This window comes from Egretta garzetta, unplaced genomic scaffold (assembly GCF_000687185.1).
Source record: "Egretta garzetta isolate BGI_Z169 unplaced genomic scaffold, ASM68718v1 scaffold553, whole genome shotgun sequence".
Classification (NCBI taxonomy): Eukaryota; Metazoa; Chordata; class Aves; order Pelecaniformes; family Ardeidae; genus Egretta; species Egretta garzetta.
In genome coordinates, this window is record NW_009259328.1 from 3,126,525 (window position 1) to 3,137,557 (window position 11,033).

Genomic DNA, 11,033 nt, shown 5'->3' on the forward strand with positions numbered 1-11,033 from the left:
TTGCAACCACTACTACAGACAAGACCTAATTTGTATTCACATTTCCTGAATAAGAAAAGTGTGATCGATGATTCAGAAAGTTACAAATGCATGGTCATTTTAAAGAAAAAACAAAAGAGAGAAAAAAAAAATCCCATCCCATCCCCCCCCCCCCCCGATGCATTTAAAACTGCTCAGATAAAATTTATTTATTAATGCTAACAAGCTAGGAAAGAAAATACCCTGAGGCATCCTAAAAAAAAAAGTAAAAGGAAGAAAACTAGGGGCTCAGTCAATTATTTTCCTCCATTATGCTAAAATTCTGTTGTGACTTACAATTCACAAAGAGTGTATCCCCTGCTTCAGACAGAAATTCCTCATCTGCACAAAAATTACAAGTTTAGTAGAACAAATGTCAGCTTTCTATTGTAGGTGGGCTCTACAGCCCATCTTCTGCACACCCTGTCAGCCTTAGGGTTTATGATACAAGACAAGCACAATTTGTGATCAAATCACACCTTTCAGAAGTGGGAGACAGTTTGCCGTTCGAAGATTGGGGCTACAAAAGTGATCCGAGGAGCTGGAGCACCTCTCCTATGAGGACAGGCTGAGAGAGTTGGGCTTGTTCAGCCTGGAGAAGAGAAGGCTGTGGGGAGACCTGATTGCAGCCTTTCAATACCTAAAGGGGGCCTATAGGAAAGATGGGGAAAATCTTTTTAGTAGGGACAGCTGTGACAAGACAAGGGGTAATGGTTTTAAACTAAAACAGGGTAGGTTTAGACTAGATATAAGGAAGAAATTCTTTACAACGAGGGTGGTGAAACACTGGAACAGGTTGCCCAGAGAGGTAGTGGAGGCCCCATCCCTGGAAACATTCAAGACCAGGTTGGACAGGGCTCTCAGCTTGGACTAGATGACCTCTAGGGGTCCCTTCCAACCCAAAACATTCTATGATTAGAAAGACCAAGATCAAAAGCTTCTCAAAAGATTAATGTTTGACTGACGCATGTGAAAATGCTTGGTCTTAAGACTGCTCATACAGGAACAGCAGGAAATGTGTGCAAAATTCACACTCTGTAAACCAGGAAATTCACTTCTAGCAAACAGGCCTATTGGATGTGTTCTGTGAGGCATTTTCAATAAGAACTAACAGTTTAAGTGATGAAAGTCAAAAAAAAAAAAGATACCTTCAACTAAGGACCTATACATCAAGCTCTTTATCACAATGCTTGAATTTTGTAATGCCAAGAAGATGCAAGAACAAAAGGCTTGGCTTCTTTGAAGTCCGTTACTGTCTTCTGCTGCTGCTTTCCTTCCACTGATGCTCATTTTTCCACTATATTAAGTGCTGTACTTTCTTACGTAAACAGTGTCAGAACTGTGCTAACACAACATAACTGTGTGTCTAACACAAGCAACTTGTTGACAGCTGAGGTAAGTATTTCAGGAGTTACTGAAGTAGAACTTTAAGTGAGGGAGGTTTTTCAAAAAATAAAAATAAAATAAAGAGTTCAAAGCTGATATTTAAATACAAACTACACAGACTATAGAACCTTTTCTATCAACCTGCAAGTATAAAAATATTACATACGCTGCCAGAAGCGTGAGCTACAACAGTTTAGAAACATGAGTATAAATAGCACTAATTTACTCTTTAAAATAACTTATAAATTTGTAATTTATACCAACTTTGAACTCTGATGATAGGAATTAGCCCTATATTATACAATGGAATCTAAGGTGGCATCATTTAGCTGCTTGTCTGTGGTTACGTAGGAAATGCTCCTTCTGTAAGACAATAGTTACAACAAACAATTAAAGCTGAATTCCAAACCACTTACACCAGGACCCAACTTCGGTGCTGCACCTAACTCTCCATACAGATGCAACAGGAAACCAAGTTCTGACAGTCCTGAATGGCACAGCAGCCAAATTTGCCCCTCTATCTCAAGTACCACAGTAGTAGCTTGCCTGAATATGAATACCCCTCTTTCTTTTTTAATTTAAATTTTTCTAGAAATAATCTCTTCTACCGCTTGTGTGGTAAATAGAACGTTCAGTAACAGACCTTGGATTAAAGACTGAAACACAGTCTCTTAAATACTGTTCTGATTCTGCATTTTCAGCAATATCCAGCATAAGTTACTTCCCACTCTGATCAGAATAAGGTTGGGAGAAAGAATAGAGGGGTTTTTTTGCTTCTGATTTTACAAAAATGCTGGCATGTTACTCATGTAATCATTCTTGAAAACTATAGTTAAGTTCATTTTGAAAAAACGAAGGCACAGTTGCAGGCTTTAACTTTTGAGTAACTATGGCTTTATCAGTAGACTAATTCATTAAAAAGCTAATTAGAAATGCAATCAAGTTGCAAAAGTTTGTCCAACTGTTTAATCTATTTCATCAAAAAGGATATCTACAAAGAGTGCAGCTATTCTTAAGGGACAAAATACCTATCAGTCATTTATAGGAATAAAAAAAAGCAATGCAGTCAAACTCATTTTGCAAAGGTTAATACAGTCTGAAAAGCATTTATCCCCAATTTTCTCATTTTCAGGACATCCTGAAGCCCCAGAGAGTCCAAAAATAAATTTTTAAAAAGCTAGGTATTATTCCTGTGACACTTTCAGAGATCAAGTCTCTTCAAAAGAAAAAAAAAGTAGGTTTTGGGAAGGATGGAGTTCCTAAAATTTCAGCAAATGAATATTGAAGAATGCTAGCATTCCAAACACCAACTTAAGAAATTACATTTCAAACAAAACTAACATCAGTGAACAACATAGAAGAAAACCTTGAAAGTAATGCCTTTTTCTTTTAAAAAGCTAGATTTTAAAAGCCATCTTTATGTAACAAAAGCCATCAAGTATTCAAACTAGCAATTATGAAATCACATACTAGAAACACATGTTATTTTATTAAGCATTTACTGATAATACAGCTCTACTTGCGGTCACATTCTCTACAAAAAGATTCTCAAAATCTCTCAGACCATACTGTTTTGAGAGGAATCTTGAGCCACCAGTTTTATGGTCAATTACAGAATTATGCTGAGACTCACAAATTGCCTAAAGGACAAACGGTTACTTACATTCCAAGCATGAATATTGCCTGGTCTTCCCACCCAACCTTTGCAACAGCAGCTCCCACATTTGGTTCCACTTGCATCCCCACTACTCCACACTTACAGAAAGCACCACTTAAAACCCAAACATATATATGAGGTAGGATTCAAACTGTTTACTAATTCTTATTAATATCTCCTGGATAAGCAGAGGTCACTTATCAGTTTCTTCTTGAAGCTTTGTTTCTGGAAAAGCAAAACAATCTCAACCATTCAAACACTTCCTTAATAGGATCCTTAAATTTTTCTTATGTTCATGTGAAAATTAAGTATGCAGGTCTACTGTCAGTCATCAAAACAGTAAAAGCATCTTGAGAAAGCTAATTAAAGCTAAGAACAAACAGTTTCACCCCCTCTCCAGCTTATTTTTCCCCCAAAAGAAGGATCACAGTATGTTCTGTTATGGAAAACAGAAAGCAACACTTACTAATCTATAAAATCTTCTTACATATCCAGACTGGGCATGTGCTTATTAGCAAGCCAACACTGCAGCATTTTTGGACAGTCTGTATCACGGATCACTAGCTTTTCCCACATATTTCAATATTTACAGTGCTTGTACCACATAAGCAGTTATGCAAAAGCTGCTCATGAAGAATTTAATTGCTAGCTACTGTCCATGATAAAACGCAGATAAAGCTGTAATTTTTCACTGAAAGTTGAGTCACCTTCTTTAGCACCATTTCAGTTGCTGAGCAGAGATACACAAGGGTGGAATCCCAGCTCTCCTACAGTCCTCATAAGGAAAGACCGAACAACTGAAACAGCACACAGCACAACTCAATGAGGCTGTAACATCCACATTTTCCCCACCTGCTCTCCTCCTCTAATAAATAACTTTTGCCTGGGAAATAGAGAAAAAACATAAAGGTTATGGAGGTGGAGATCATAGGGTTCTTTTGTTAGTAACACAGCACAGACCCACAGTTGATTCAAAATGGCTACTGCTGCCAATAGTTCCCTTACTGCTAATTTAATAGTGCATGCAAATTATCTAAAATGTACCTGTTGTTTTCTACACAAATGTCACACAAATATTTTTCATATTCCCTTTATACATATAAAGATTTAATGTTTGCCACTAGTAGAAAATGTAAACCTCTGAAACTGAGGTTGGTTACAGCTATTACACAAGCTAGGGCAGTTGAGTTGGGTGTTTTGCAGATGTGGGGGGAAAATGAGTTTGAGGGGAAGGGGTGTTTTCTTTCTTCAAATGCACCTATGACAAAGTATCAACCTTATCTGTAACAACTGGATGAAAAGAAAAAAATACCTTATCTAAAAGTTAGTTTAATCTGGAACAATAAAAACATGGAGTTTAGCTGCCTAAATTCTTCTCTCTAGTGGACCCTTTTGGGAGGCTTAACTGTGCACTTTCATGCTTCCACAGCTTTATTTTCCTTTGCAGTTTTTCCTCATGCTGAATTTCTCAGGATTGTATAAGATGATTTGAGGATACTTTTAATGATCCTGTTTATGTATTTCACTGTAAATTATTATTCAACCTTACTTACACCCTAAAATGTGTTTCTCATTGAGATTTTAGACAAGCAAAGAATGCCTTCTTGACACAAGAAAGGCATAGTACACAAACACGTTCAAGCGCTGGGCTGATACACAATTAAGCAGGTTCTCTCTGTTTATACCAGGAAGACCATTACATTGCTCTACCAGTTTGAGGGACGTTTGTGAAACCTGAGAAGAAACACTGTTTAAAACTGGTTGCCAGCCCCATTCCAGTAATATTGGCTCAGACACAGAATGGAAATATGAGGTTAGCCCACTAACAGCGAAATAGACCTTTGTAGAGTTCCAGCATACACACACACCTCTACACACCTAACCCCAGGCAAAGGAAACCAAAAATATATGCAGGAGACATTACCAGTAGCATTGGGCATTATTCTCCAGTAGCTTCTCCACCATGTGCTCCACTCTTACAAACCAGCTTGGCACAGCTTTGTATATCAATGGAGTATCTGACCTATAGAGGGAAGGTGATGGGGAAGGGAGCAAAGCAAACAAAAACATTTTCAGTGCTACGTTATTTATAAAACACTCTTTAAAGTGTATTTTTGTACATAACAGTCCCTTTTCCACAGACTGAATTTGTTGTTATTGCTGAAATATTATCACAGTTACAAAGGTTGGGGTTTGTTTTGGTTTTTAAATTACACAAAGTGTTACACTTGTGAGCTACTATTTTAAAAATCAAATCCTAAAAAAAAAAAAATGTAAAAAGCCTTCAAACCCAGCAATTCAAGTAATTTGTATCACAAAAGAAATGATGAGAATGTTCAAACAATACTTGAATTTGAAGTTTATGTTCCTACACAGTACAATAATATGAACTTAAGTATTAAAATGAGTCATATTTAAGTCTTCCACTTTAGCTCATTCTGTATCTTTTTTCTGTGTACATCAATCTGAAAAGCCAGAAATCATTATGCTGTATTTTTACTATTTGTATTTAAAAGAAAACTAATAAATCAAAGATGAAGTAACAGTACCCAGGGTTAACTAGAAGAATGTCCTATTCCATGCGGAGAAGGAAACAAAGAGATCCAAATAAACACATAAAAGTAATAAGTTATAAAGGTATCTTAATATATTCCTTACTTCAACATTCAAAGAAAGTGATACAAATCCCCTATGGTGGGAGCAGATTTGGAACTTGGGATCACTTAGAAGTGGGAACACTATACAGCAGAGCATACAGACTGGTAAATTCCCTAAATTACCCAGCAAAATTGGTATCCCTAGGCATCTGACTGCATTGTGTCTCAACCTGGTCTCTTATTTGTCAGTTCCATAATACAACAGCTGAAGGTCTTGAGAGATTGTTCAAGTAGCATGCATCCTTCTAAAGGATCCAGTAACTAAACAGTGGGTAAGAGTCATTACAGGAGAGTTCAGGCATTTCTAATCCTTCACATCCATCCCATTATTCCAACTTGGAAAGGGAGACTGAGCCCTAGGGGATAGAATCTGCTTATGGGTACAGCGCAGCTTCAACAATACTGGGACAAGAAGCTCATTCTCCCTTAGTATCAAGCCACCCCACAAAACGAATTTTTAAAATATTACTTTTAAGTCACTGACTCAGAACTTGGAAATACACTTGCTTGAAAATAATTCACAAGCAAAGACCCTGAGAAACTACCATCATCTCCTACATGTAGTCATTACTGTAAACAACCCACCTTAAAAGTTCAATTCATTTTACTTATATCCATAGCAAGGACTTGTTTGAAATTCACTGGAGATAATGATGCAAATTAAAATTGCTAGTGTGGAAGCACTTCCTGAAGTTTCACCTGCCTGACCAACAAAAGAAAAGAAAACCCAGAGCAAAGCTTGTTCAGACATGAAAAACTGCACTCACTTTGCATAAAGCCCAATAATAAAAAGCATATCACTTCTCTTAATACTGTATTTCAGAAGATATTTCCTTTTAACTACAAGCAATACATTTCAATCTGTAATTTTTAAGAGTTAAAGTATCCATGACCTTACAGGAAATGCTAAGAGCTCAAAGCAACAATAACGTAGTAGCATTCTAACTATTAGATGCAAACATGGTAAGCTAGGAAGCTCTGCTTCTCAAATTCAAGTCCTAACACCTAAAAAAGTAAACGGTTAACTCCTCACACGGCAGCAAGACCACAGTAAAAGAGCAAGTATTCTGCAAGCTACAAGGTACTCCAGAAGTATTTTAGTTTCAATGGGCATCTTGCTTCAGGTATGCTGAAGAACAATGAATTGCCATCACATAAGATCTTGAGTTATGGAAACAAGAATAAAACCTGATAATAACAGTTTCTCACGCAGCCTTAACATACTGCAAAAAGAATGCTGGGACAATAAACTGGTACCCAACCTCTATCAGGAGTAAGCAGCTGACAGATGGGGCTGCTGGAAGACAAGCTTGAGTGCAAAAGTAGCTTCAGACACAAAGGATCTATGAAAAAGAAACAAGCAGATGAAGCCATGATCATTTCCCAGGCTTTCAACCTAACACTGTAACTTTATAATACTTGATAATCATTCCAAAGCACTCACAGAGCACTGTTACCACCTACATGAAGGTGGTAAGAAATGGGAGATGGCACAGTTTTTCCCCTGAATATTTTCTTTCTTCTAGCTGTATTGCCAAGCAGTGTCTCAGCAGGAGACAAAAACAGAACAACATACTGAAAATCTGCCTAACCAGTAACATCTTACACATTTCTGGCCCTTGTGACTGGTGAGAGGGATGAGGGAACCAGATTAGATTCTTTGCTGTAGTATCAAATGAGAAACACCCATTATTAGGTTGTGTTTTCCAGCAATACAAGACAAGGAAAAAAATCACCCAAACAGACCTAAATCAGAGACTGGTGCTTACAAAATCCCTGCCTAGACATTTCTCTCCATCTCAACCGAACAATGTTTTACTCCCCTTATAAATACATCCTTTAGAATTGTATCAGAGGAATCAAAGCACCTGAGCAAATTGTCTGTTCCTTAGCAGTGCCACAAAATTCTCTGAAATACAATATTTATACTTAAAAAGAGCAAGATTGGAAAGACCATTCTCTGCGGACACTACACACTCCCAATAGTTTTCTCATACCTGTTTTGGACTGCACAGCTGTTGTAAACAAATTACTGTGATCTTATTCCCACTCCATTTTCTCATAATTTAGGAAACAAATGATAGATAACTGACCATGTGCTATGAAAGACACTTCTTGTCTTTGCTTTCATTGGCTTGAAAAAGACAAAGCTCTGTGTCTGTCAACGGTAGAGCTCCCAGGTATTGCTTCCTAGTAGAATGGCATGTAGTAGCTGCAATGGACACTTCGTCTGTGCTGCTAGTTGCTTTTGCTATCTTTCAGAGTTGTTAAATTGCTACCTAGACAACATAGGCTCTGAGGATCTCACACCTACACAGAGCATTTTTGACCAATGACTTCAGTCTCCAGCAATTCCAACGAAGGGGAATTCTAACTGAAAACTATCTATTGCATACTTCCCAAGTAGTTACTGTTTTCCCCTCTCAGGTTTTAAAGTTCAGTTGACAGAAAATTACTACAGAACACAATAACAAAAAAATGTAGAGAAGGACCCTAATTTGATGATATATAAAAAGAGGGAAAATAACTCAACCAGGATTCAACAACTGCCTGGTTTCAGGGAAACGCATGAAACGCATGAGTACAAGAGTCTGATTTCAAAGTTTTCCTACATTAATTGAAATAACTTATAACTATGTTCAAATTTACGAACTACTCTTCTACTTTTAGCATATTCCAATTATGGCATTTCTGATGGCAGTGAAATGAGCTTTTCAAGTAGAATCCATTATTCTGTTCTTCCCACCAGGTAATTTGCTGCTAGGTGCTGCCCACAACTTATCATCAATCAACAAAAACGTCAACAGAGTGGCGGGATTAAGTATGTTCTACAGAATCAGAACTTCTACATTACTGGTTTGTCTCAGAAGGCCATGACCATACATTTGAATTGCTACATAAGAAAAAACACAAGCATTGCTTGTTTTCAGGCTGCCATTTTTCAAAAATTGTCCCAAACCATCAAGGACATAACACCTGAAGGTAATTCCCCTTCTTCCTCTAGGTAGCTGTTAGAAACAAACCAATCATGCTATTCAAGAGCAAGGAAAGGTTATTCTTGCTACAGATCAAAGATAAATGCACACTGCTAAAACACTTCACCTAGTAGCATTAAAGCTAGAAGGAGACAAAAGCTTTTATCACAGTTATTTCAGTACAGGTGCAGCATGCATCAGATATGACTTAAAATGTTCAACTCATTTCAGATAGGTAATTACATATTTTCTTTTTTTGAAGTGTGTCTTTACTTATAATAAAATAGTTTAATACAATATTGCTACTAAAAGATTACTCAAGTGTCTTTTTTTAAATTTGACATTGTTCTGTGATTATTCCCCCCCCCCCCAATTTTGCTATAACAATTGTATGCGTTTAAAAACAGAAAGGACACTAATAAAAACATGCTTAAATTCTAGATTAAATTTGTCTAGCCTGTACTTCTCACAGCCAAAACGTCTTACGTTAGGTTACTATACTGAGGGCCCATGGAGACTTGCACATGGAGTCCTCCTTCAAGCTCTGCAAGATTTCCAACCTGAGAAGACCAATTCTTGGCAGGCTGCTGTGCTGAACCACCTACCTGACATTCCAGAGCTAATCTTGAATTTCTAGTTGACAAAACCAAGTATTTCTAAGAAGTCCCCACAGATATTATAAACATGTCAACTGTTGTTTCTGATCAGAGATGTAACCACTGTTTGTGAATTCCATTCAGGAATGACTGAGCAGAAAAACATATTCATGTATTACACTTACTAGCCACTGCAGTGGATAAATGCTAACTCTGATTTTAAGCAACATTGTAAGCAACTGGGCTGTACCAGATTCCAAAGAAAGAAGTCAGTTTACAAGGTTAAAAAGAAGTAACTAAGATAACAACTATAATATAGCCATTTTATCCAGCACATGGAAAGTTTGAACACAAACTTTTAAGGATATTCTGCAATATACTTACTTGGATACAATTCAAAGTGTACCAAAATATCCTTTTCCACCACTCAGTACTCAGCTATTTAAAAAATAAGCTTTTCTAGACTTATTATAACCATCTTCAAAAGGTACTTAGCAGTACTACAAGAAACACTGAAGAATAAGTACCAACTATAAAAACACACCTATAAAATTATAATAGAAAAAAATTTCCCCACTACACTTAAATTCATCAAATTTATGGCAAAAAAATTTAATTTACTTGATTACTAAACCAAAATTGGAGTTCTCCTAATTCAATATTCTTGATTCCTGTTACTTCTAGTCTTGTTTAAAAAAAAATTAAGCAGGTCAAGGGAGGGGAAAAATGAGACAAACCTGAAGAACTACTCAGTTAGAACCCTCAATCTTAAAGCCATATGCACTTCTCTCCTTACCTCCAGCAGAAAGGATAGCTGTGCTTAAAACTACTGCTGTGAACCAGTCTGCCTTTCTCTTTCAGTAATTTAATGATGTTCTTATCTGCATCCTAAAAAGACAGAACAAAAAATTTTCATGGGAATACAAATTTCAGTAAGCTACTACAGGAAATTTCTCCAATACCCAAATTAAGAAACCCCCTACAGATAATTCAGTATTTACACAAAAAATCCAAAAAGCTTCTATACAATTTATGCATTTACTGCAGAGGCACCGTTAAAACCCTGAATTTGGGAAGTTATTTGCTCTCCAAATCTTGGTATACAGCATCAGTCCCCTTTTGCCCTTAACTGTTTCTACGTACACACAACTGTGTACAAAATTCAAATTTTCTGTAGCACTTCTACAAATCAGAACACATATTATTTAGTATCTTAAATCTTTTACTGAGTCTTCTGATTTTGTGGCAGGAAGCCACATACTGCTTCTTACCTAATATTAGGCTTCACTACAACACATTCTTCTAACTTGACTACAGTTACAGAAGTTGAAGCATCTTTTACAATACCTTACTAACTAAACAGGATTTATGTTCTAAGCTGGAAGTGAAACTTGTACATTAATAATCAAAGACAATCTACAGAACAAACAAGTGTCAACATGACATTAACAAAGTAAAAATATAGAAAGATTTATGATACAACAATACTCATGAGCTAAGAATTCAGCGTCATATCGTCCAAGAGCCTTAAATTCAGATTCCTACCAGCACGAAGATAAACATGTAGCCTCCAGTGTTCTCTTTATTTGCCTTAATATATAGCAGGAAGCAATGACAGCTATTTGAGTTCAAATGCAAGACAAGATTTTTAAGTGGTTTTCAAGTAAATTGTGTTTACAGGAACATGCTTCGCTATCAAACTGTACCAGCAGGCACCAACTAGACAATTTGTTTTCTTAGCACA

The 11,033-nt window shown here is 36.7% G+C and overlaps 1 protein-coding gene across 1 annotated transcript in view; it reads right to left on the reverse strand.

Annotated features, from left to right (window-relative positions):
• The window catches only part of IARS1 (isoleucyl-tRNA synthetase 1), a gene marked incomplete at its 5' end in the record, with an annotated part of 109,260 nt that overhangs the window by 63,465 nt on the left and 34,762 nt on the right, over positions 1–11,033 (reverse strand). The window contains 2 exons of the mRNA XM_035892224.1: positions 4,986–5,084; positions 10,086–10,177. Coding sequence (XP_035748117.1) covers positions 4,986–5,084; positions 10,086–10,177 — 191 coding nt within the window. The remainder of the gene's footprint in view (positions 1–4,985; positions 5,085–10,085; positions 10,178–11,033) is intronic.